Genomic DNA, 26,664 nt, shown 5'->3' on the forward strand with positions numbered 1-26,664 from the left:
GCACAAAAGTGGACTCCACTCCTAGAGATTCTTACTCAGTGGGTGTGGGGTGTGGCCCATAAACAGAGTTTAATAAATACCCCAGGTGATTCTAATATCAGGGATGCACTTTGAGAAGCATCTCAACATATTAACAAAACCTCATTGTAAAGGAGCCACAGCAGCACATTTGGGTCCCTTTTGTGACTAATGGGGCAAAGGATCTAATCATTCTATCTTTCTCTTTAAAGACCTCTTGACAGAGGTCAGCAGACTCTATACTGCTGGTTACCTAAAACTCTAGGAAGCATTCAATCTGACCAGTCTTGCCTAGCCTAGGGCCATTTGTGAGGCAAACCAGAGGGGGTAAAATTGGGCAAAACCATCTTGGTTGCTGGGGTAGCTGTTAAGGTAGAAACAGTCAGTTGTGTTCATGCTGGATTCATGGCCATGGATGAACTCCTGGTGTTGGGGACAGGAAGAACAGCTAGTCAAGCCAGTGCTGTGACTGACACTGGAACAGAACGGAGTGGAGGGACCCTCTGGTTTCATGGGCTTCCTCTGGGCTCTGATACCAGCTGCTCTGGAAACCCTCCCTTCATCAGGCTCACTGCTCCCGCCGTTGGCACTGCTCCTCACACACAGGTGCTCCTAAAGCCTGCAGCCACCTGCGCAGTGTCTTTCTCCTTTGCATTGCTCAAATAAACCTAATTTCATAGCCGACCCACTCCCCAGCCCCTTTTGTTTAGTTTCTCTCATCTGTGGCCTGGCATGGTAGCAATTTAGCATGCCACTTTAAATGTACAGATTTAAAATGGGGTTGGCTAAATTCAGTATGGGTAATAGAAAACCATTAGACATAGATTAAGACAGTACGTTTAAGTGCCAAAGTGAGTTATATTAGAAAGGAGGGGAATTAGCAGTTTCCTTAGAAAGCAGACTCTGGGATTACTCTGTCTTGTTACTTTTAAAAGTTTCTGCTGAAAAATAATTAGCCTCGAACTGGGCGCAGTGGCTCATGCCTGTAATCCCAGCACTTCAGGAGGCCAAGGTGGGTGGGCTGCTTGAGCTCAGGTGTTTGAGACCAGCCTGGGCAACAGGGCGAAACCCCATCTCCACCAAAAATACAAAAAAAATTAGCGGGCTGTGGTGGCGTGGGCCTGTGGTCCCAGCTACTTGGGAGGCTGAGGTGGGAGGGTCACTTGAGACCGGGAGGCAGAGGTTACAGTGAGCCGATATCGCGCCACTGCACTCCAGCCTGGGTGACAGAGGGAGACCCTGTCTCAAAAAAATAATAATAATTAGCCTGTGCTAATCTTACTGAATTCCTCAGACAAGAGAAAGGGAGTGAGCATGGCTCCTGTCTGGCGGCCTGAGACACTGCCCTCTCTAACCCTCTCATATTTCTAGTTGCAGGTAGAGCATTTTTAAACTATGGTTCAGGACAGACTAATAAACTTACCTCCGGGAGTGATGGTCATTGGAAATGTCTGACTCTCCGAGTGTCTCCAGTGGTGGCTCTGGACACACCTTCCTTTACTGTGCTTTCTGATATATCCCTGTCCTTCCCCACGTCAGGAGTGACAGTGGAGTGTCTAGTTGGGGTGCCCACTGAGGCAGAGCACGGATCCACCTCTCACCTTAGAGCTGTAGTTCTTTGAGCAACTCTTTGTTGGATCCCCTGACGGCAAATTACTTCCTGGTGGAGTAAAAGTGATTTACCTCTCTGACAAAGCTCAGAGTGAATGTGCCCCTGAGGTCCAGCCAGCTCCTCGTCCATCTCCTAGGCAGTGTGAATAAGGATAACTGATATTTAGAGTCTAACTCCTGCATGCCACAAGCTCTGCCTGCCCAGCTGGTCCAGGAAATGAAAAGGAACCTGCTGTGGGTTAGGTAAATTACAAGCACACCCATGGGAGTTTGACTTGGACCATAAGCAAGGGTTCCTTACACTCCTCCGCTCTGCCGGGGCCCGAAAGTCTTCATCAGGCAGAATTTGAAAATAAAGTGCTTTATTGCTGAGGAGCCCAGAGAGCTTCAGGGCGGCCATCTGGGGGCTAGGACTGAAGTCCCCTACCTTTTGGTGGCTCTTGTGAACAGAGACAGTTGAGACTTCAACATTTCAACCCCATAGAAGGCAAGGAAGTGCAGCCGGGGGGATGGGGAGGCAGGGAAGAGGCATGAGGTGTGCCGGGAGAGCGATTATGTGCATCTCTTCCCAACTCTGAATTCAGTGCATTCAGTGATGCTGGGAGCATGACATGGGACACTGCTGGGAGAATTTACACCACAGAAGCTGCCCAAATGCAATAAATCAGGGCTTTTTTCCCCTCCCAGAGAACTGGTTTACTATAGACGTGTGACACACTGTCCTGAGCTAGTAATGAACCCACCCAAGCCTGGCTACTGTGACAAGCTGTCACCTCCCCACTCGGGGGGAGTGCCAACTCCCAGCCCTGCACATCCCTACAATCAGCAGAACAGAGAGGGCTGAGCAAAGGAAAGGGACCAGAATTGGGCAACCCATTCCCTGCCTGGAGTCCACTTCGCCTCAGCTGGGCTGGCTTGCAGCCCAAGACTAAAGTTGGTGTCCAACAGAAAGGCAGCTTGGGGCTACAGATAGCCTCCTGTGCAGTGGCTCGTGGCAGGGAGTGGGGAAAGAAGGGCATGTACACCACCCAGAGATAAGGAGGGGTGGCCACCCGGGCTGGATGCCCCCCCTGGCAAAGGATGGCTGTGCCCATGAGAAGAGTGGCCCTTCCTCTGCTGGCCATCAGGGTAGAGTAGGAGTGACTCGTGGCAGATCCCGGGAATCGGGATTTTTCTGGAGCTGCTGGCTAACACTTATGTGCAGAGCCAGGGCAGAAGAGCCCAGCTCCCAAGGAGGAGAAAAATGAGTGGCCAGGGTCCCAGCAGGCAGCAGAGGGAGGCCCCGGCAGACACATACACATATGCACATTTCCAGGGCTCCCAGGGACACCCACCCTGGGCCCTACATACCCTTCAACCTTCTCACTAACCCCACTGAGATATCTGCTTCGGGGTCGCTGGCAGAGGGCACACAGCCTCGGACCAACCTCACTGGGGGAGCCCTTTCCTCACCCTGTCTGGGCAGGGGCGGGTGAGGGCCCTACCAGGAAAGTTCTCCCGTGCAACAGCAGCAGCCGCCTGCCCTCTCCCTGCAGTGTCTGTTCAGCAACCCCGTCACTAGTACTCCTTGGCCTCCTGCAACTGTGCCAGGTACTCCTCCTCCAGGGGGTTGTCGGTGCAGGCTCGGCCGTTGTTGGGGGGGAGCACAGCGTGGAGGCGGCTCCAGTCCCCCTTGCACAGGATCCAGGGCGTCGTGTCGAACTTGAAGTGCAGCTTAGGTGAGAAGTCGGTGCTGATGAGGTTGGGCATGCCGGCGCCCTTGCCACGGGTCAGCAGCCGGCTGTCCTCGTCATAGCAGCAGTGCTGGGCGGCCAGTGTGCTGCTCTCCCCAGACAGCATGGAACGCAGGCAGAAGCGCGCCGTGGGCTGGTAGATGTCCAGGCGCTCGCGAGGGCCACTGGCATCCCTCCACCGGAAGCTGCGGCCCTGGTGTTCGTCCTGTAGGCTCACAGGGCTGTCCATGGCCTCCAGTGGGTAGGCACACGGGCAGCTGGGCAGGTCCCGCAGCATCTGGCTCAGATACTTGATTAGGAAGTCGCTCTTGCAGTTCAGCCACTTCTCACAGCTGTCCACATCTGCAAAGGGCCGCAAAGTGCAGGAGGGAAGCCAGTGACAGAGCCAGGCCCGTGTGGGGCGGGGACTGATTAAGGGCCAGTGCATGGGGAGAGAAGGCCCAGGCCCCAGCTGGTGCAAAGGCGTGGCTTGGTAGGGCCTTGGGGACGGAAAGAGGCTACCCCACACCATCCAGACAACCTGAAGCAAGAAGCTCTTGCTCAGAATAGACACAGGCCAAGGGGCTGGAGCAATGACCCAGATGTCCTCTGCGGTGCCATATGTCACATGCTGAATGGTGGGAAAGGTTTAGGTGTCATGTGCTGAATGGTGGGAAAGATCCTGAGATCTTGGAAAAGGATCTGGGGTGAGTGGAGACAGGGACAGCAGCTTTTCACCAACTGGTAAGAAGGTTTCATTATTTTAGCCACTGGCCCATTCTTATTCTGAACGCTGCCTTTCTCAGGCGGTCTGGCCTGGGGTGAGTCATTTGGCCACTTTGGGCCTCCTGTGGCCCCCTCTGTCTATGCTGCTCTCCTCCCCATCTCCACCTCGGGAAACGTGGCCTTTTTTTTTAACTATATTTTTATTTAATTTTAAAATAAATTATATCCCTCAAAACAAAAACCTGAGGCTAAAGTACATCTGACTGAGGTTCTCTTAAGTAGAATAGGGCCAGGCACGATGGCTCACGCCTGTAATCTCAGCACTTTTGGAGGCCAAGGCAGGAGGTAGGAGCTCAAGACCAGCCTGGCCAACATGGCAAAGTCCCGTCTCTACAAAAAATACAGAAATTAGCTGGGCTTGGTGGCGCATGCCTGTAATCCCAGCTACTCGGGAGGCTGAGACACGAGAATCACTTGAACCCAGGAGGTGGAGGTTGCAGTGAGCTGAGATCACACCACTGCACTCCAGCCTGGGTGACAGAGCAAGACTCTGTCTCACCATTTCACCCGGTCCCCATGGCACAGTGCAGCAGAGGCCAGGAGCCTTCATAAACCAGAAAGAGGTGCCCCCCAGACTCACCAGAGCCCTGCAGCGAGCAGGGAAGGGGAAAACACTGCAGTCACCAGGGAACAGCAGAAAGAAGAAAAATGGCCTTGGGCGGCTGGCCACGTGGGAATGCGCAGAACCTTGCTCCTCACTCCCCAGAATCTGCCTGAGTGGATGCTGTTAACTGGGTCTTGTTTCTCATTTTCCCTTCTGAGCCCTCATCCTAATGGGATGAGCTGTCCAGCCCCCGACACTGGGGGACTGACTTTGATAGTTTGAGGCCCTGCACATCTCCAAGGGACTGGAACCTTCCCCAGGATCCAGACGCTGGGATTTGGGTTTTGACTGGGAGTGAAGGAGGAGCCTGGGAAATGGTAACACAGGAGAGGGGAAGAGACACACATTTCCCAGGCCCACCCCTGTACCGGAAAACAAACTGCTCCTTCCTCTCTGCTCCCAAATCTTTAGGGCCTTCTTTGCAGTGCAGTGCTCACATGGGTTATGTGTGTCTTTCCCCCATGGGACCTGAGCTCCTTGAGGACATGGACCAAGCCTCAGGCTGCTGACATCCCCTGCGCCAGCACCGTGGCCAGGCACATGATGCAGGCTCAGTAGGCTCTTGCTGCGCTGACTGCAACCCTTATCTGCAAGGTTGGTCTCCCTGCCTTCCTTGCAGGGTGCAAGTAAGACCAACAGACACAGACTCAGAGTGTGCAGGTAGAAGCCTGGTCCACGCCCAGCTGCCTGGAGGAGCAATGCTGGAGTTCTGCACACTGACCCATTTCTGACTGCACTGCATCCCCCTCTCCAGACAGAGCCTGCCCAGGAGCCTCCCAAGAGTAACCAAGGAATGGAAGTCAGAACGTCCCCACCCCATCCTGCTGCCAGGGAGGATAGGATATGCCCCCACCAGATGATCTCTAAGCTCTGCCGCTCCCATTAAGACCTTCCCAGTAGGAATACCAGTCTGAGAAAGGCCAATGGGCTGGCTCAGAAATGCCAGGGCCCCTTCTTGGGGAAGCAAACCTTCCAGATGGAAGCTGTGCTCTCTGCCTCGTGGATAGAAGCCAGGTTCCTGCCGTGGAATAATACCCCACCCTCCCCTGAGAGCTCGTTCCCCAAACCACCAGGGGCAAGCCTAGCCCCTCACTCACCTTGGTCATGCATGTCCGTAGCATTGCGGGCCAGGAGCTTCCACTCCTCACTGGGGAGGCTCAAGGTGTCCTTGTCCTCAGTTCCTTTGGGAGGAAAGGAGGCCAGGCTGGTGGCTCCGCAGGCCACCTTAGTGCCGCTGATGGGGAAACCCCCCCACCTCAATAGGCTCTCAGTGCCCACAGCAGCCAAAATAGGCCTGGGACAAGGCAGGACCACCATGTTTGTGAGCTTCCTGCATCCCATCTCCCAAGCCCACCCACATTCCCAGGAGACCAAGCCTCCAGCCTAAGCCGCACCAGCCACTCCTATGCAGGGGTAGGGGCTCATCTCACCAGGACAGGAGGGCAGGTCACAGGTACGGGTCTCGGTGGCAGTGCAGCCATAGCCACAGGGCCGAGTCCTCTGCTGCTTGCCAGTGCTGCAGTTCCCACTGCAGGGAGACCAGGGACTCCACTCCTTCTGAGGCTCATAGTCTGGGTTAAGACAGGGAGTTGGGGGTGAGTGCATATAGCTCACAGGGCAAATTGGTACAAATCAGCACAGGGCACCCTTTCCTCAGGTGGATGCAGCCCATGCCAGGGTTTCCAGCCTCACAAATGAAGCTGGGCTGGATTTCAGCTTCCACCTGCTCCCTCAACTGGATTCCCTTCTGCAGTGAATAACCTGTGCAAATATATCAGGTGGCCCTGAAAAGACAGTATAACGCCTAGCCACTTGCTCTGTGCCAACACAGCATAAAGAGGAAATGATACCTGGGGCTGGGAGCTATCTGACCACTATTGGTGTGACCTTGGGCAAGTCCCCCTACATCTCTGAGCTATAGGTTTTTTTATTTCTTTTCTGTGTCAGGGTCTTACCCTGTTGCCCAGGCTGGAGTGCAATGGTGTGATCATAGCTCACTGCAGCCTTGACTTCCTGGGCTCAAGCAATTCCCCCACCTCAGCCTCCCTAGTAACTGGGACTACAGGCACGTGTCACTAGGCCTGGCTAATTTTTCTTTTTTTGAGACTCTGTCACCCAGGCTAGAGTGCAGTGGCGCGATTTCAGCTCACTGTACCTTCGCCTCCCGGGTTCAAGTGATTCTCCTGCCTCAGCCTCCCATGTAGCTGGAATTACAGGCATGCGCCACCATGCCTGGCTAATTTTTTTTTTTTTTTCTTTTGAGACGGAGTCTCGCTCTGTCGCCCAGGCTGGAGTGCAGTGGCGTGATCTCGGCTCACTGCAACCTCTGCCTCCCGGGTTCAAGCAATACTCCTGCCTCAGCCTCCTGAGTAGCTGGGATTACAGGTGCCTGCCACCACGCCCAGCTAATTTTTGTATTTTTAGTAGAGACAGTGTTTCACCAAGTTGGTCAGGCTGGTCTCGAACCCCTGACCTCATGATCCACCTGCCTTGGCCTCCCAAGGTGCTGGGATTACAGGCTTGAGCCACTGCATGGCTAATTTTTGTATTTTTAGTAGAGACGGCGTTTCACCATGTTGGCCAGGCTGGTCTCGAACTCCTGACCTCAAGTGATCTGCCTGCCTTGGCCTCCCAAAGTACTGGGATTACAGGCATGAGCCACTGCACCCAGCTAAGCCTGGCTAATTTTTAAATTTTTTGTAGAGACGGGGTTTCGCCATGTTGCCCAGGCTGGTCTTGAACTCCTGGGCTCAAGCGATCCTCCAGCCTCAGCCTCCCAAAATGCTGGGATTACAGGTGTGAGCCACCCACCTGGCCTGAGCTATAGTTTCTATGTCAATCAAAACCAAGGGTGACAATATTTCCCTTGCACTGGAGATATTTAATAATTTCCCAGGCTGGGCATGGTGGCTCATGCCTATAATCCCAGCACTTCGGGAGGCTGAGGCAGACAGATCACTTAAACTCAGGAGTTCGAGACCAGCCTGGGAAATATGGCAAAACCCCATCTCTACAAAAAATGTTTAAAAAGCTACTGAGGAGGCTGAGGCAGGAGGATCATCTGAGCCAGGGAGGTTGAGGCAGCAGTGAGCTGTGATCATGCCACTGCACTCCAGCCACAGCCACTGTGTCTCACTCCAGACACAGTGAGACCCTGTCTCAAAAAAAAAAAAAAAAAAGAATTTCCCTGCTACCCATATTAGGGACCCACTTCTGATCTGAGGGAGCTGAAATACACTGTGGCTGGGCCCAAATCCTCATGCTGTGCAGGGCCTGAGACCCAGTGCTTTCTGTGAAACCCCCAAAATACTGAGAGCTGGTTCTACACTTCACAGACAGGCCAGCACTGGCGCCAAGAGTTTAAGGAAAATTAATGGGAGAAAAGCTGAAAAACACGGAAATTTTTCCTTTTTTTTTTTTTTTTTTTTTTTTAGAGACAGGGTCTCGCTCTGTCACCCAGGCTGGAGTGCAGTGATGTAATCACGGCTCACTGCAGCCTTGACCTCCCAGGCTCAAGTGATCCTTCCACTTCAGCCTCCCGAGTAGCTGGGACTACAGGCAGGCGCCGCTATGCCCAACTAATTTTTGTGTTTTTTGTAGAGACAGGGTTTCAACATGTTGCCCAGGCTGATCACAAACTCCTGAGCTCAAGCAGTCCACCTGCCTTGGCCTCCCAAAGTGCTGGGATTACAAGGCATGAGCCACCATGCCCGGCTGTCATGAAAATTTTCTGTGAGTTTACATTATTTTAGTGAATTGGGAAGAGCCTGTCACAACTTAGTCTTAACCATAGGCACCTCTGTCCATTGACAAGACACCAGGGCTCCAAGGGAAATGGCTGCAACTATGCATAAAACATGTCTGCACCCAGAGGAAACCTGAACCACAATATGCAAAAATAAAAATCATCATCATGGCCGGGCACGGTGGCTCATGCGTGTAATTCCAGCACTTTGGGAGGCCAAGGCAGGCAGATCACTTGAGGTCAGGAGTTCAAGATCAGCCTGGCCAAGTTGGTGAAACCCCATCTCTACTAAAACTACAAAAATTAGCCAGGCGTGGTGGTCCACACCTGTAATCTCAGCTACTTGGGAGGCTGAGGCATGAGAATCGTCTGAACCTGGGAGGTGGAGGTTGCAGTGAGCTGAGATTGTGCCACTGCACTCCAGCCTGGGCAACAGAGTGAGACTCCACCTCAAAAAAATTAAAAAAAAAATCTGTCATCATGAGAGGCTGGTAGGCTTAAGGTAATATTTTCTGAACAGTTTGTACTGCTGTTATGTCTTTTTCTAACAAAAATAATAAAAATAGCCAATACTTTCTTTACTCCATGCTGGCACTGTATATGTCTTAACTCACTTAATACTCTCTACAGCCAACTCCATGTAGTAAAGATTATACCATTCCCCATTCTATAGAGGAAGGAACTGAGGCACAGAGAGTTGAAGAATCTTGCCCAAGGTCATTCAGCTGGTAAGCAACACAGTCAGGAGTCAAAGTCACACACACAATCTGAAAATAAGGTCAGTCATGAGTGATGGAATTTATAATTTCTCAATCCTTGGAAACTCACAGATGTAAATAAATATAATAGTAACAAATGTCTTTTGCTTAGGGGATATCAGAGATTTTTGTGAGGGTCAAATGTTGTTCAGAAAAAAAGAAAAAAAAAAAAGGCTGGGCACAGTGGCTCATGCCTGTAATCCCAGCACTTTGGGAGGCCGAGGTGGGAGGACTGCTTGAGCCCAGGAGTTTGAGACCAGCCTCTGCAACATAGGGAGACCTCATCTCTACTAAAAATAAAAAAATTAGCCTGCCCTGGTGGTATGCACCTGTGGTTCCAGCTATTCGGAGGCTAAGGTGGGAGGATCGCTTGAGCCCAGGAGTTTGAGGCTGCAGTGAACCATGATCATGCCACTGCACTCCAGCCTGGGTAACAGAGCGAGACCCAATCTCAAATTAAAAAATTAAAAAAAAAAAAAAAAAACAGGAAAAACTCTGCAAGCTATTGGCAATGTTACTTTTGAGTTGATGATGGTGTTTGAACAAGGCCTAAGCTCCTGGCTTCCTCAATGGTCTTGCCTGGGAAGCCTCCACCCTCTCCCTCACCCCCATTTCCACTCAGTACCTATAGGGGAGCAGGCTGGGGATGCCAAGATGGGGGTGCTCACCGTAGCTGACAGAATCCTTGAAGACCCAATCCCTGGGGGCCAGCCAGCCCTGGTCCCAGTTGTCTGTAGTTCCATTGAACCAGAGCGCCTGCTCTTCCTCATCTTCCTCTTTGTCCTCTTGATCCTCACCCTCGATTTCCTCTGAAGGATAGTCCTCGTCTTCCTCCTTTTCCTCCCGCTTCTCTCCTGGGGCCCTGTCTTTTTCCTCTCCTTTGTAGTCTCCCCAGAGGAAGGACCAGAGGGCGGGCAGCCAGCTAAGGGTATCCTGGGGCGGGGGATTGCTGGGCTCAGCCAACAGGTCTATCGACACCTCGGCCTGGGGGTCCTCCACCACCTTGATGGTCACCTGCAGGAGACAGGCCAGGCCGGCCAGTGAAGGAGGTCTTAGAGCTGCATTCCAAAGAGACGAGGGATGATGGGGTCAGGGTCAGAGATGAGAGGCCCAACCTTTCCTTCAAACCAGCTGTCTTCTCTTGGCTGACATTTTTGGCTAACCTTCCTGGCCTCTTAGGGCACAAGAATCACAGCTTATGTCCTGGAGGTGCATTAGAATCACCTGGGGACTCCTAATATGCAGATGCCAGGTATGGACTGAACTGGTCTGGGCTGGGGATACACTCACTAGCTTAAGAGAAGCTGGCTTTGAATCTCGGCTCTGCCAGCATGCATCTGCTGGGCCTGGGCAGCTCTGAGCCTCCAATTCCTCATGGTAGGGCTGGAAGCTGAGCGCTCCCGACACAGCAGCCCTCGGAGGAACTCTCTTGCACCACATTATGGATGGAAAATAAGTAAACGAAAATCATTTATGTGAAACTGAACTTCGGAAACATTATTTTTGGCTATTCAATAAAGTAACATGAGGTTCACTGAACAAAATTTGGAAAAAAACAGCAAACTGAAGAAGAAAATGAAAATCGCCTATATTCTGGCTGGGCTCAGTGGCTCACGCCTGTAATCCCAGCACTTTGGGAGGCCGAGGTGGGCAGATCACGAGGTCAAGAGTTTGAGACCAGCCTGGCCAACATGGTGAAACCCCGTCTCTACTAAAAATACAAAAATTAGCCGGGCATGTTGGTGCACCCAGCTACTTGGGAGCCTGAGGCAGGAAAATTTATTGAACCCAGGCGGCAGAGGTTGCAGTGAGCTGAGATCATGCCATTGCATTCCAGCCTGTGCAACAGAGCGAAACTCCATCTCAAAAAAAAAAAAAAAGAAAAAAGAATATCACCTATATTCTATCGCTGACAGAAAACCCTCCAGTTTTTTGCTTGTGTGCATGTGTGTGTGTGTGTGTGTGTGTGTGTAGGTAAGTAGAGAAAAGAAGAGAGACACTTTTAAATAATTTTAGAATTGTGTTTTATACTTTTATGGTCTTTTTTCCCCTTCTGGGGAAAGTGTTTTGTAAACTGTAGCTGCTACACAAACATGCGGAATTATTATCATGAAGGACTCATGCCAGGCAGTGGAGCCTGAAACTAGAATTCTGCCAGCTGCTCTAATTTCCTCTCCTATAAAGCCCTTCAGGTGGCTGTCCCCCATGCCACCAGCCTACTCCATTCCATACTGAACCCCTTCTTTAGGGGATCAGACCTGCAGGTCTTTTCCAGGAGGCCTCCTTAGATTCCTGGAATCCCTTGTAGCCTACAAAGCACTTCCCACTCACTGGTGCTCACATAGCCCTGCTGGGTTGGTGCTGTTTGTCTCTTGCCATGGTCTAGAGAACATAGGCTCAAAGAGTCAAAAGACTTGCCCAAGGCCCACAGCTAGAAAGTAGAGGGGCAGGTCCTCTGCCCCCTACACCACGGGGAGAGCATGGGGAGCCTGCCCTCTGACCCCACACAGCAGCCCCACCCTCCACGGAATCCAGGATGTAGGGTATCCTGAGCCCACCTTGTCAGCCCCACTCCTCTCCGGGTGTCTGCAGGGCTGCTGGCCCTTCTGTAGCTCTCACCTGGTTATCAGGGTTAGGGGTACTCAAGGTTGCGTGGACCAATTCTGGCAGCTTCTGCAGCTCCAGCAGCAAGGGAGTAACCTCCTGGGTCCTGGTAGGCGTGGCATTCCCTGGGGTCAGGGCTGCTGGCTCAGTGACAGTCCAACATCCATGTTGGTGTAGCTCTGCCTGCAGGTGGGTTCTGGGGAGCAGTCGTGCCTCCTCCTCTTCCCTCAGAGGCCTAGGATCTGGGGAGGCTGAAGCCTGAGGAAGAGAGAGGGAAGGTGAGGTAACAGGTCAGGGCTTACCCAACAGGGACCCAGAAAAGGCTGGCCAGGCAGATCCAGGAGCTGCTGGCCCCTTCTGTAGCTCTCACCTGGGTATCAGGGTTAGGGGTACTCAAGGTTGTGTTGGCCAATCCCGGAAGCTTCTGCAGCTCCAGCCGCAACGGAGTAACCTCTGGCGTCCTGGGAGGGGTGGCATTGCCTGGGGTCATGGCTGCTGGCTCAGTGACAGTCCAGCGTCCATGTTGGTGTGGCTCTGCCTGCAGGTGGGCTCTGGGGAGCAGTGGTGCCTCCTCCTCTTCCTTCAGAGGCCTAGGACCTGGGGAGGCTGAGACCTGAGGGAGAGAGAGGAAAGGTAAGGTAACAGGTCAGGGCTCACCCCACGGGGATCCGGAAAAGGCTGGCCAGGCAGATCCAGGAGCCCTGGGGTCTGACCGGGTCATAAACTCACCCTGTGACTTACACCTCTCTGGAGTGTGTATCTGTAGTGTAAAATCTCCACACTGCCTGCTTTAAGGCCCTCAACGGGTAAGTGAGGGTGTAGCTGGTGAGACAGTGGACTGTGTCCACAAAGCGCTTTCACAGAGGATGCCAGTGTAAGGCATGAAAAGGAGGGTCATTTCACAGATGAAGAAACCAAGGCCCAAGAAGGGGAGAGAGTTGTTTCAGAGGGTGGTGTCCTTTGCAGACAATGTGCCTCCCACTCCCCAAAGCCCTCACAGGCCAGAGCAGAAAGGCCCCCAGGGATGCACCTGGTCCTATCGGGGAGTGGGCAGCAGGCCTTGGCCTTTCCCCTCAGCCTGCTCCTGTCTGCTAGGCCCCACCCAGGCCATCCACATGAGGGCTGTGTTCCTCCGCCTGCCTGCCTGGGGCCTGGCTCCGTTTTCTATTCCAGGCTGCTGGCATGGCTGACTCAGCCAGTTCATCCCTTCCAACAGCCACTGGCCATGGTGTCCTACCGGGACAGTCCTTGCTTCAGATCAGATGGTAAGTGAAAAGCAGATCCATGTCATCTCTGACTCCTGTTCAGCATTCATCTGCCCAGACAGTGGGGCACTAGGGGCTCAGTGGCTGCCACCTGCCTCCAGGCTATAGCCACTGCCCAGGTCTCTATGCCAGGGCAAAAGGAGCACCTCCCAGAGCTGCCTTATGAGTCTCCGGGACCTGCCACCTGTGGACCCTGCTTCACTCAGGCCACACCCTTGCCACCCCTCCCGTCTCATACCTGGGCAGTATGGTATGGCTGACAAACACTGGTTGTGAGAGTCAGATAAGCTTGGGTTCAAATCCCATCTCTGCCTCTTACTAACTTCTTCAACTTGACAATATCCTCGTCTGCAGATTGAAGATAATCATTCTTCCCTGCAAGGACTGTGAGAATTTTATTTATCAAACATTTCCACAGCATTTACTGCACACCAGGCACTATTCTAAACACTTCATCACTCATTTCATCCTCCCTGTCTTACATCCTTATTGTCATACCTGTCTTACAGTGGAAACTAAGGCACAGAGAGGGCAAGTAACCTGCCTGAGGTTGCACAGACATTTAGCGATAAAGCCAGGATTTAAACCAGGCAGTCTGGGCCTAGAGCCCATTCTCTTAACCTGCATGCTATAAAGTGATAGTATTGCATCCCCTTCAAAAATCAGGGGCTTAATCAGCCTAGTTTCTCACTCTTACTGACTTTTTTTTCTTGAAAGTTTGGAAACAGATTCAGAATCTTCTGTCTCTCCCTCTTTAACCTCCCCTTCTGCGGTGTCCAAACACCTGGCTCCAGGGCTCCTGCACTAAACGCCTGGTCCCAGGGCAGCCGTGGGCCCATCTCGGCCCCAGCCTGGAGTCTCTTGCTGAGTCAAAGCCCTCTAGTCTAGACAGCAGGGTGGATGAGTGGAAGGTGGAAGGGTGAGTAATGGAACAACTCAGCCCCTTCACTGACCAATGAGGGAGGCCTGGAGCATCCCTAAGTGCTGGCTTCCTAGCAGCTCCCACCCACAATTCCACCAAAGCCCTAACTGTGCCTGTGACTTTGCTCAGCATCTCCACTGTCTGCAGTCTCTGGGGCATAGAGACAGGCAGTCTCGGAGCAGCAGGTGTTCAGGGTTGTGCAGCCTTTTGGCTGATTGGGATACCCTAGCCTGGTGGTGGCTGGGCTTGCCTGGGCAGGTGGTACAGTGGTTATGCAGTGGTTCTCATCTGGGGACATGTGGCACTGCCTGGAGAAATTTGTGGTTGTCACAGCTAGAGGGGGTTTCTACTAGCATCTAGTAGGCACAGGCCAGGAATGCTGCCACATAGCCTGCAGTGCACAAGGCCATCCCACAAGAATCATCCAACCCACATGTGAATAGTGCTGTAGTTAAGAAAGCATGCTCTAGGCCAGGCACGGTGGCTCACGCCTGTAATCCTAGCACTTTGGGAGGCTGAGGCAGGTGGATCACTTGAGGTCGGGAGTTTGAGACCAGCCTGGCCAACATGGTGAAATCCTGTCCCTACTAAAAATACAAAAAAATTTAGCTGGGCATGGTGGCAGGTGCCTGTAGTCCCAGCTACTCGGGAGGCTGAGGCAGGAGAATCGCTTGAACTGAGGCAGCAGAAGTTGCAGTGAGCCAAGATTGCATCACTGCACTCCAGCCTGGGCAACAGAGTGAGAATCCATCTTAAATAAATAAATAAACAAATAAATAATAAAAAGAAAAGAAAAGCAAGCATGTTGTAGATTGGGCTGCCTGGTCTGAGTTCTGCTGGCAGCCTGGCTTCTAACCTGTGGGGCCCTAGCAGGAGAGAAGCCTCTGTGAGCTTCTTCATCTGCAAAATGGGAATGACAACAGGACTAAGCCTAGCCCAGGCCCTGCTACCCAGTAGGTGCTCAAAATGTTCATTTCCAGACCTCTCTACCCACTCCTCTCCCTGGTGCCCAGTCAGACCATAGGGTGGGCAAAGGCCAGAGAGGTCCTGGCCAAGTGTCACAGCCACACGTGCCACCTTTCCTCTCTGGAGCTGCTCTTGGGAGTCTCCCTCTCTGTGCGTCAGCCCTTGCGGAACTCCTGGGAGTGGAAAGAGATGTGGGGAATGTCTCATCTTAGTTTGGGTTCTCTTGAAGCCTACCCCGAGACAAGGGTTCCAGTGTAGGTGGTTCCACTGGAAGGTGGCCCCAGGAGATGCCAGAAGAGGGTAGGGGAGCGAGACAGGGAAGAGGAGGCGGCAGTCAAGGATGCAGTCAAGCAGCAACCATGATGGGCACCTGCAGCCAATCCCCCTGGGCTCCTCCGATACCCCTCGAGCAGGGAGAGCTGGGGATTTATCTGCCAACTCCACCAGTCCTGGTTAAAGGCTCTGGGGCTAGAAGGGAGGATTTGCTCTCCAGACACTTCAAGTGAGCCACGTACATCTCCCAGAAGGGCTGAGGGGATCAGGGCCGGGCACCCAGAGGCCCAGCCCATAGCCAACCTCTGGACACATCTTACACACCAGGCCTTCCTAGGCAATTTCCATGCCATCTGTCACTTCTTCCAACTCAAAGGTAAGTTCTGTGCAGACAGGAATTGTGTCTGCTTTGTTCACTGTGGGATACTGTGCTGAGCACAGTGCCTGATACATTATAGGAGCTCGATAAATCACTGCCACGTAAACAAATGAACACCAGCAACCCTGAGGGGCGAGCGTGATCACCTTTATGTTAAAGATGAGGCTATGGAGGCTCAGGGAGGGTAGGGGACTTACGTAAGGTCTTAAAGGTTACAATAAGAGAACTGGGATTCAGCTCAGCCCAGCCTGATCTCAACACCTGCGCACTGGTGCACACTATGCACGCGTGGACAGACACTGGTGACAGTAACCCCTTGTGGGCCACCACCTTCTGTCTTCACAGAGCAGCTCCACTTTCATCTCAGCTGAATGTGGTGGAAATGAGTTCAGGCTGGAGTCCACATGACCGGGGTTCAATCCCAACATGTACACCTACTAGCTGCATGACCTCCGGCAGGTTACTTAATCTGCCTTAGTTCCTTCCTCTGTAATTTAGGGAAACACCAGCTCCTGTCTCATAGGGTTGTTGAATTAGAATAGTACCTTGTAGGTGGTAAGCATGCAATGAACGTTACCCAGAGGTGGCGACAGATGGTACTCAGAAGGCAGACAGAGGAGCCATCGGGGCACCCCCCTCGCCAGGCAACATGCCAGTTCTTCACACCTCATTCAGGTCCCCCGAACACTGCTGCAAAATCACTCGGCAGGTGTATCCTCACGGCATTCTGAGGGGAATTCTGAGACTCCAGGTTGTTGAAGAACTCCAGTCCTATCTCACAAGACCACCTCTCTCCACCTTCTAAGCTTACATGTGGAGTTGCATGCATGTACAAACACACAAGGCCATTCTTTTGGGGGGTGGTGTCACTGCCCAAATAGAGATACATCCTGAGGTATATCTTTACCAGTTCTCTCTCTCTCTCACCCCTATGCTTACCTTCCCAGGCTTGGCCAGGCAGCTCCTGACCCACGTGTTTCCAGTTAACACAACAGAGTCCCAATCCCCACAGACCCTTACTGCACTGCATGAGCCCGCCTGCTAACCTGTTTCAGCCCCTGCACAGTTCCCTGTTCTCCCTTCTCCTTTGTGCCTCAGGGGTCAGAAACTTGTTCTGGATAATTAAATTCAGTCACCAAGTGCAGGTCCCGCAGCCCTAGCTGCTGAAGCCCAGGCCCAACCACACAGAGCCAGGCTGCACACTAAGTCATGCTGGTGGGAGGTGCTGGAGACCCAGCACACAACAGCAATTGCCTCTTTAGCCGGGCCTGAGACCCTGCCTACAATAGCAATTGACTCTTTAGTCAGGCCTCTTTAGCCACAGGCAGAGGAATAGGGCTGGATTTCATTCTCCCTCAACTACCTTGCTGATTGGTAAGTACTATTCTTTCTTTTAAGACTGGGTCTTGCTATGTTGCCCAGACTGGCCTCGATATTCCTGGGCTCAAATAATACTCCCACCTCAGCCTCCTGAGTAGCTGGGATTAGGTATGTACTATTCTAAGCCAACCCACCCTGGCACCCAGCGGAGGCTGCAAAGCTCCTCACTGTAATAAGAGTAGCGCTGACCAAGCATAGTGCTCCCCGCACAGGGCCGGCTTCATGGTGTGCAACCTGTATCTTTGCACTGAGCCCCATATTTAGTTTAACGCTCTGCTGTTTGTTGCCCTTTGGAAATAGCTAAGAAGCCCCATATTTTCTTTTTTTATTTTTAGTTTTTGAGACAGAGTCTTGCTCTGTCACCCAGGCTGGAGTGCAGTGGCACGATCTTGGCTCACTGCAAGCTCCGCCTCCCGGGTTCACGCCATTCTCCTGCCTCAGCCTCCCGAGTAGCTCGGACTACAGGCGCCCACCACCATGCCCGGCTAATTTTTTCTATTTTTAATAGAGATGGGGTTTCACCATGTTAGCCAGGATGGTCTCAATCTCCCGACTTCGTGATCCGCCCGCCTCGGCCTCCCAAAGTGCTGGGATTACAGGCGTGAGCCACCACGCCCGGCTAATTTTTTGTATTTTTAGTAGAGATGGGGTTTCACCATGTTAGCCAGGATGGTCTCAATCTCCTGACTTCGTGATCCGCCCGCCTCGGCCTCCCAAAGTGCTGGGATTACAGGCGTGAGCCACCGCACCCGGCCAAGAAGCCCCACATTTTCATTCTGCACTGGGCCCCACAAAAAATGCGGCCAGTTGGCTTTCCCAGGTAAAGGCAATAAAAAAAGAAAGAAAAAGAAAAGTAAACCAAAAAAACGTAGCCAGTCTTGCCGATCACCCTATATGTACAGACTCACTGGGTTCTCACAACAACACTTTAGGTAGGTGTGAGCATCATCTTCACTTCATAGATAACGCAGCCAAGGATCAGAGAGGTAAAGTAACTTGCCTGGAGTCACACAGCTAGGGGCTGGCAGAGTGAGATTTGATGTCAGTGGTATGGCTGGAGTCTGTGCTCTTAAGCCTTGTGCTTTGCTAACTCCAGGCAGTGGCTGCACCTTCTGGTTTGCCGCCTGCTGCTCTGCAGTGCTGAATGTGCTGGATGAACAAAACACTATACAGGATGTTCAACTCTCCACGTCCATCCTTCCCTTTGATCCTCATAACAACCTGAGACTGAGATCCGAGAGGCTGGAGACTTGCCTGAGGCCTCTGAGCAGCCAAGCTTCCAGGCCTCATTCCTGTCCTTCCCTCTCCCCCTCCCTGGGGGCTTTTCCAACCCTTTAGAGGCTGAATGGTCTGGAGGGATAAGGAAGGCCATAGCTGAGGTCCAGGAAGGTGGCCAGCTGCAGGAGAAGGCTAGCAGGTGAGGCCACAGGCTTGGCACCACACAGACCTAGGTTCTAGTTCTCCCCTGGCACTCACTCACTGATTGGGCTAGAAAGACCCCACAACCAAATAAAATCAGCCTTTAGGAAATACATCCTTCTCATTGCCACCCACCTGGCAGGTGAGACCTTGCAAATCTCCGGCAATCCAGCCCCTGCTTCCAGGCAACTGGCTGGACAATGGACCGGGACTGAAGTGCTGGGTGGGCACCCCCACCATGTTCATGACACTGCCTCAGGTTTCTCAGGGACCCCAGGCTCCTTCCTCTGCCCTTTGTTCTGTCTCAGCCTATACCCTCAACAAGCGCTTCTTTCATGGCCATTTAACCCCTGCTGCGGCAGCACAAACCACCCCCATCCCGCATCCCGCTCCAGGTGGGATAGTCTTTGCAGACTGGAAGAACAGTCCTCTCTCAGGTCTCCTCTGTTTATTTATTTATTTTTAAATAGAGATAGGGTCTCACTCTGCAGCTCAGGCTGGAGTGCAGTGGCATGACCTCGGCTCACCGCAACCTCTGCCTCCCGGGCTCAAGTGATTCTCCTGCCTTAGCCTCCCAAGTAGCTGGGATTACAGGTGGCTGCCACCATGCCCGGCTAATTTTTTTCGTATTTTTAGTAGAGACAGGGTTTCACCATGTTGGCTAGACTGGTCTCCAACTCCTAACCTCAGGTGATCCACCCGCCCTGGCTTCCCAAAGTGCTGGGATTACAGGCATGGGCCACCGCGCCTGGTCTTTTTTTTTTTTTTTTTTTTTTGAGATAGAGTCTCACTCTGTCACCCAGGCTGGGGTGCAGTGGCACAATCTCGGCTCACTGCAACCTCACCTCCTGGGTTCAAGCGATTCTCATGCCTCAGTCTCTCGAGTAGCTGGGATTACAGGCCCCTGTCACTAAGCCCTGCTAATTTTTGTATTTTTAGTAGAGACGGGGTTTCACCATGTTGGCCAGGCTGGTCTTGAACTCCTGACCTCAGGGGATCTGCCTGCCTCAGCCTCCCAAAGTGCTAGGATTACAGGCGTGAGCCACCGCCCAGCCCCCCACCTTTTTTTTTTTTTTTTTTTAAATAAAGACAGAGTCTCACTCTGTAGTCCAGGCTGGAGTGCACTGGTGCAATCACAGCTCACAGGAGCTGTGAACTCCTGGCCTCAATCCTCCCACCTTGGCCTTCCAAAGTGCTGGAATTACAGGCATGAGCCACCACACCCAGCCTCTCTTGCCTAATTCTAACCCCCTCAACGACCCTTTGTGGCACCAAGTCCCCAGCTCTTCTTTCTCCCATGCCAAGGTCTTCCCTTGCCTGCCAGGGAGGTGGTGGGTGCCAGGTTTAGGTGCCCAGGGGCTCTGGAATTTAGCAAAACTGAGTGGGGATCCTGGCTCACCACACATTAACCTTGGGTTAGTTACTGGGCCTGCTGTCAGTTTTCTCATCCCTAAAATGATAACAAGACAAGGAACACACATGGCGGCTGTTTGAGTGGTGTTCTCATCCTAACTAGAACAGAAAATACCCAAGACAGAGCTGGGTCACTCTTTGCCTGTCCAGCACTCAACAAACTGGCCCCAGCGTTTTTTTTTTGTTTTTTTGTTTTTTTCAAGACAGGGTCTTGCTGTACTGCCCAGGATGGAGTACAGTGGTGCGTTCACAGCTCAGAGCAGCCTCAAACTCCTAGTGATCCTCCCACCCACCCTCCAAGTAGCTAGCACTATAGGCATGCACCACCCATGCCTGGCTTGGCCCAGCCTCTTTTATTTAATTAATTTATTTATTTGAAGACAGGGTCGGCGAGACACGGTGGCTCGTGCCTGTAATCCCAGAACTTTGGCAGGCTGAAGCAGACAGATCTTCTGAGGTTGGGAGTTCGAGACCAGCCTGACCAACATAGCTACTAAAAATACAAAATTAGCCGGGCATGGTGGCACATGCCTATAGTCCCAGCTACTCAGGAAAGCAGAGGCAGGAGAATCGCTTGAATCTGGGAGGCAGAGGTTGCAGTGAGCCAAGATTGTGCCATTGCTCTCCAGCCTGGGCAACAAGAGCGAAACTTCATCTCAAAAAAAGAAAAAAAAAAAAAAAGACACGGTCTCATTCTGTCACCCAGGCTGGACTGCAGTGGTGCAATCAATCACAGCTCACTGTAGCCTCAAACACCTGGGCTTAAGCAATTCTCCCACTTTAGCCCCCAGTAGCTGGGATTACAGGTGCATGCCATCACGCTTGGCAGGAGACAGGGTTTCTGCTTGGAGACAGGGTTTCTCCATGTTGCCCAGGCTGATCTTGAACTCCTGAGCTCAAGTGATCCACCTGCCTTGGCTTCCCAAAGTGCTGGAATTACAGGTATGAGCCACCATGCCTGGCCCACAGCCTCTTTTTATGATGATGTCACCATCCGTGTGTCTGGTGCTTTTTCACCCAGCACTGCATCTGACAGAATGGGTTCTTATTTTACTGTGGGAGTAAACTGAGGCTCAGCAACAGGCCTGCCCAGAGAAGCAGAGGCCACATTTTGTTCACAAGGTTAATTATTTATTTATTTATTTATTTATTTTTGAGAGGGAGTCTCGCTCTGTCGCCCAGGCTGGAGTGCAGTGGCACGATCTCAGCACACTGCAACCTCTGCCTCCCCGGTTCAAGCAATTCTCCTGCCTCAGCCTCCCAAGTAGCTGGGATTATAGGCGCCCACCACCACGCCCGGCTAATTTTTGTATTGTTAGTGGAGATGGGGTTTCTCCACGTTGGCCAGGCTGGTCTCGAACTCCTGACCTCAAGTGATCCGCCTGCCTTGGCCTCCCAAAGTGCTGGGATTATAGGCGTGAGCCACCGCGGCCAGCCTAATGATTCTTTTCTTTTCTTTTTTTTTTTTTTTTTGAGATGGAGTCTCGCTCTGTCGCTCAGGCTGGAATGCAGTGGCACGATCTTGGCTCACTGCAAGCTCTGTCTCCCGGGTTCACGCCGTTCTCCTGCCTCAGCCTCCCAAGTAGCTGGGAGTACAGGTGCTCGCTACCACGCCCAGCTAATTTTTGTGTGTGTGTGTGTGTGTATTTTTAGTAGAGACGGGGTTTCACCGTGTTATCCAGGATGGTCTTGATCTCCTGACCTCGTGATCCGCCCGCCTCAGCCTCCCAAAGTGCTGGGATTATAGGCATGAGCCACCATGCCCGGCCCTATGATTCTTTTCAAGACTTCAGATGAGCAGACTGGAACATGACATGCAAAGATGTACCATAAGGTCCCCAGCATAGCTCCTTCTAATGACAGACCTGGCTCCTGGCTAGGCTTAACTTTTCTGTGCCTCCACTTTTCATCTGGAAAATGGAGATCATGCCCATGTCAAAGTGGTGTAACAATGAAATATTCTCATGTTAAGTAATTCATATGGACTCTGTAAAGCCCAGAGAATGCTCACTTCCCTTTCAGCAACCTTTACTTTTAGATCCAGGGGTTTGATGTTCTTTAGCTTCTTCATTAAGGTCTTTGGGCTGGTCAGTTATTTCTTTTTTATTTTTCAATTTTTTTAAATTTTTGAGATGGAGACTCACTCTGTCTCCCAGGCTGGAGTGCAGTGGCACAATCTCAGCTCACTATGACCTCTGCCTCCTGGGTTCAAGCAATTCTCCTGCCTCAGCCTCCCAATAAGCTGGGACTACAGGTGCCCACAACCATGCCCGGCTAATTTTTGTATTTTTAGTAGAGATGGGGTTTCACCAGGTTGGCCAGGCTGGTCTTGAACTCCTGACCTCAAGTGATCCACCCTCCTCAGCCTCCCAAAGTGCTGAGATTACAGGTATGAGCCACTGCACCCAGCCTGGTCAGTTATTTGTGACACACCACCCAAGTCCCTAGAACAGCAATCTGCATTCTCTCAACATGACTCCTTAAACTAACACCTTTGCCATAGACAGCTTTAACACAAATCATGCAGACTCATGGAACGATGTCAGAGCTGGACAGGACCATAAAGATGACTTAGGCTCTCTCAGCTCTCTTTTTTCATTTTATTTATTTATTTTTGAGACAGGGTCTCGCTTTGTCACCCAGGTTGGAGTGCAGTGGCGCGATCTCAGCTCACTGCAACTCTCGCCTCCTGGGCTCAGGAGATCCTCCCGCCTCAGCCTCCAGAGTAGCTGAGACTACGGGGGCGCACCATCACGCTCAGCTAATTTTTGTATTTTTTGGGGGGTAGAGATGGGTTTTCGCCATGTTGCTCAGGCTGGTCTTGAACTCCTGGGCTCAAGCGGTTCTCCCACCTTGGCCTCCCAAAGTGCTGGGATTACAGGTGTGAGCCACCACGCAGGCCCCTCTTTTTAAATGTGAGGAAATCATCCGAGGTGAGTCACACATGCATTAATGACCCACTGGGACCAGAACTCCAAGCCCTAGACTCTAAGCTCTGCTTTTTCATTGTGGCACTAATTTGTTTTCACATGTTTTTGATGACTCTGCCAGGCTTTGTACTGGAGCTGAGGATATGATTTTGGCTCTGAAATAACTCATCCTCTAGGGTGTTCTTGTTAGGGGAAGATTTGGCAAACACGCTAAAAATAATTACAATACAAAGCAGTAAGTACTAAAATAGAAAGTACTCATGCCAAGTGAGCAGAAACAATGCCAATTTAGTTAATTTTATTATCACTGTCATCTCCATGTAGGAGGAGGGACTGGCGAGAGGCCTCATCTGTCTACAACAGTCATTCTCCACTACGGGCAGTGGGGATAGGGTGTCCCACAGGAAGCATGTGGAGTGGCTGGTCCTCGTGAGGAGGCAAGTGCTACAGGCGCCTAGTGGGTAGAGGCCAGGAATGCTGCTAAATGTTCTATGAAGCATAAGACAACAGCCCCTACCACAAAGAATTATATGCCCCAAAATGACGAGGGTGCCGAGGCTGAGAAGAGCCAGTCTAAAGGATGCATTCTCAATAGGGGCAATAACTAGATCTTGTGAGGGACCAAAAAGTCTTCAGATATTACAGTGGTTTGTGGCATTCCAAAGGGCTATAATACATAGACAGTGTATCTATGGTATTAAAATGTCATGGGGAGGTCGGGCATGGTGGCTGATACCTGTAAGCCCAGTACTTTGGGAGGCCAAGGCAGATGGATCACTTGAGGTCAGGAATTTGAGACCAGCCTGGTCAACATGACGAAACCCCATCTCTACTAAAAAAATACAAAAATTAGCTGGGCGTGGTGGCAGGCATCTGTAATCCCAGCTACTCTTGAGGCTGAGGTAGGAGAATCGCTTGAACTTGGGAGGTGGAGGATGCAGCGAGCCGAGATTGAGCAATACTCCACGTCAGAAAAAAAAAAAAAAAATTCGGCCGGGCATGGTGGCTCACGCCTGTAATCCCAGCACTTTGGGAGGCTGAGGTGGGCAGGTCACCTGACGTCGGGAGTTCAAGACCAGCCTGACCAACATGCAGAAACCCCATCTCTACTAAAAATACAAAATTAGCTGGGCGTGGTGGTGCATGCCTGTAATCCTAGCTACTCGGGAGGCAGAGGCAGGAGAATTGCTTGAACCCAGGAGGCGGAGGTTGTGGTGAGCCGAGATCACGCTATTGCACTCCAGTCTGGGCAACAAGAGCAAAACTCCGTCTCGGGGAAAAAAAAAAGCCGGGCGTGGTGGCTCACACCTGTAATCCCAGCACTTAGGGAGGCCTAGGCAGGTGGATCATGAGGTCAGGAGTTCGAGACCAGCCAGTTCAAGACCAGCCTGGCCAACATGGTGAAACCCCATCTTGACTAAAAATACAAAAATTAGCCGGGCGTGGTGGCATGAGCCTGTGATCCCAGCTACTGGGGAGGCTAAGGCAGGAGAATTGCTTGAACCCAAGAGGCGGAGGTTGCAGTGAGCCAAGATCGCGCCACCGCATTCCAGCCTGGGTGACAGAGTGAGACTCCATCTCACAAAAAAAAAAAAAAAAAAAAAAAAAATTCATGGGGAGTGGGGACAGGAAAAAAACCTAAAAGACTCCTTAAGGGGGCAGAAAAAAAGGTAGCAAAACTGGTCTACAGACACATCCTCAAGTGCAGCCAGTCTCCCCATTCCTTCCCACGGCCTTTGGAGGGTTTCAGCAGTCTGGACAAGTTCTGGCTCTCACTCACTCACTCACAATCTCCCACACCCTGCATGCCTATATGGACCCTCAGTGTCGTCATCTCAAAAATGGGAAGAATGGCTGGGTGCAGTGGCTCACACCTGTAATCCCAGCACTTTGGGAGGCCGAGGCAGGTGGATCATGAGCTCAGGAGCTCAAGACCGGCCTGGCCAAGATGGTGAAACCCCGTCTCTACTAAAAATACAAAAATTAGCCAGGCGCGGTGGCAGGCGCCTGTTATCCCAGCTACTTGGGAGGCTGAGGCAGGAGAATAGCTTGAACCCGGGTGGCAGAAGTTGCAGTGAGCCAAGATCGTGCCACCGCACTCCAGCCTTGGCAACAGAATGAGGCTCTGTCTCAAAAAAAAAAAAAAAAAAAAAGGAAGAAGAAGAATGGCTGGGCACCATGGCTCATGCCTGTAATACTGGCACTACGGGAGGCTGAGGCAGGAGGATTGCTTGAGGTCAGAAGTTCAAGACCAGCCTGGGACACATAGTGAGACCCCCATCTCTACAAAATAAAAAATAAAAAAAATTAGCCAAGTGTGGTGGTGCATGCCTGCGCTCCCAGGTACCCAGGAGGCTGAGGCTGGAGGATTGATTGAGTCTGGGAGGTTGAGGGTACAGTGAGCTATCATCACACCACCGCACTCCAGCCTGGGTGACAGAGAGAGATCCTGTCCCAAAAATAAAATAAAATAAAAGAGAGGGAGAAAGAAAAAGAAGGAAGGAAGGAGGGAGGGAGGGAGAGAAGGAAGGAAGGAAGGAAGGAAGGAAGGAAGGAAGGAAGGAAGGAAGGAAAAACGGCAAGATGGGAAGAGCTATTCGGGACTCCTACAGCTTAGTACATGGAAGGACCCAGGACCCAAGACCTAAGACCAACTGCCACATAGGACTGCTCCTGCATACTCTAATACAAGTCTGGCTGTCTTTGTCCCCATGGGAATGAACGTCCGCTGCATTCCAGGGGGCAATAAGCTGGACTGTAGACCCCTCAGTGACTGGAAGACACAGGGTTTGACAGACCATGGCTTCTCTCCATGGCCAACACCACTCTTCCATCTCATTCCTGTTTTATACTCCAACGCCCACCCACAGGCCACGAGGACAGAGCCAGTCTCAGGCTGGCCACCCCTGCCGGCGGCTGGAGAGCCCCACTGTGCCTCCGCTCGTCTCATGGAAGGGGCTCACCTGACCGTTTGAACCTCAGCGGCCCTGGCCCGCCACTCCGCAAAGCGCCAGATTCCTCGCACCGGCGGGACTCCTCTCCGAGCCAGCGCGCACCTGGAAAGGGGGCTGCAGGCGAGGTTCGCTCAGGGCGAGGAAGCCCGGCCACCGTGGAGTGTCGGCCACCTCACTCCGCACAGAAGTCAAACTTGTCACCCGGCTGGTCCGCGGCAGTCCGGCTCGCGGCCACGCGCGAGGAGTGGAAGCCCCGAAGTCCGGCGCACCTGGGCAACGCCCGGTGTCCGGGGGCTTCCGGCCGGCCCCGGCCCCTCTCTCCATCGGGGGGTCGCTGCCTGTGTGTGTCCCGGTCCCGCTCCCCGCACGGCTAGAGCCGGCGGGCTGGGGAGGAGGGACCGCGCGCTCCGCAGCCCGGTGCCGCCGCCACTCACCTCTGCGAGCCTCGTGAGGCTCCCAGGCCGTGGTCTGCGGAGCCGCGGCTTCTTCACGGGGAGCCCTCGCGCCGCCGCCAGCAGCGCCGCCAGCAGCAGCACGCAGAGGAGGAGCCCGGCTCGGTCGCGGAGCGCACGCATCGTCTCGGTTCCGAAGCTGCTCTGCCTGCGCCTCTGCACGCGGCCGCGAACCCAGTCGCGCCCCGCCTCACCTCCTCCGGGGGCGGGACCCGGGGATCCTGAGGGGCGCGCGGGGCACGGGGGCGCGCGGGGCGGGGGCGTGCAGCTCGCACAGCCTCTCTGGCCCCGGCTCTTCCTGTGGGCGCCCGCACAGCTCTAGGGTCCGCGCACCTGGACGTCCCCCGCCCTCCTCCGAGGGGCCCCTCGGCGCTCCCCGACCCGTCTTGACCCTGTGGGCGGCTCTCTTTGATCTGGCCGCCTCCCCGCCCTCAGTCCCCGCCGCTGTCGCTGTCGCAGCCCCCAGCGAATTC

At 52.7% G+C, this 26,664-nt stretch overlaps 1 protein-coding gene across 1 annotated transcript; it reads right to left on the reverse strand.

The window, feature by feature from the left end:
• Positions 1–859: 859 nt before the first annotated feature.
• On the reverse strand, positions 860–26,432 carry ISM2 (isthmin 2). Its single transcript, XM_031001601.3, has 7 exons — positions 26,174–26,432; positions 12,209–12,451; positions 11,854–12,096; positions 9,903–10,248; positions 6,162–6,302; positions 5,829–5,912; positions 860–3,704 (listed from the first exon to the last, which is right to left on the reverse strand). The coding sequence occupies exons 1-7, from the start codon at positions 26,312–26,314 to the stop codon at positions 3,187–3,189; spliced, it is 1,716 nt and encodes a 571-aa protein (XP_030857461.3). The 5' UTR covers positions 26,315–26,432; the 3' UTR covers positions 860–3,186.
• Positions 26,433–26,664: the final 232 nt, after the last annotated feature.

The sequence above is a fragment of the Gorilla gorilla genome, chromosome 15, assembly GCF_029281585.2.
Source record: "Gorilla gorilla gorilla isolate KB3781 chromosome 15, NHGRI_mGorGor1-v2.1_pri, whole genome shotgun sequence".
Taxonomy (NCBI): domain Eukaryota; kingdom Metazoa; phylum Chordata; class Mammalia; order Primates; family Hominidae; genus Gorilla; species Gorilla gorilla.

What these genes read in the sequence shown, in the direction of transcription:
- ISM2 (XM_031001601.3), bottom strand. Translation starts at nt 26,314, where the DNA reads ATGCGTGCGCTCCGCGACCGAGCCGGGCTCCTCCTCTGCGTGCTGCTG. An exon ending in CCCCTAACCCTGATACCCAG is followed by an intron (nt 12,097 to 12,208) that starts GTGAGAGCTACA and finishes TCTCTTCCTCAG; the next exon opens with GCTTCAGCCTCCCCAGATCC. An exon ending in CCCCTAACCCTGATAACCAG is followed by an intron (nt 10,249 to 11,853) that starts GTGAGAGCTACA and finishes TGTCTCCTGCAG; the next exon opens with GTGACCATCAAGGTGGTGGA.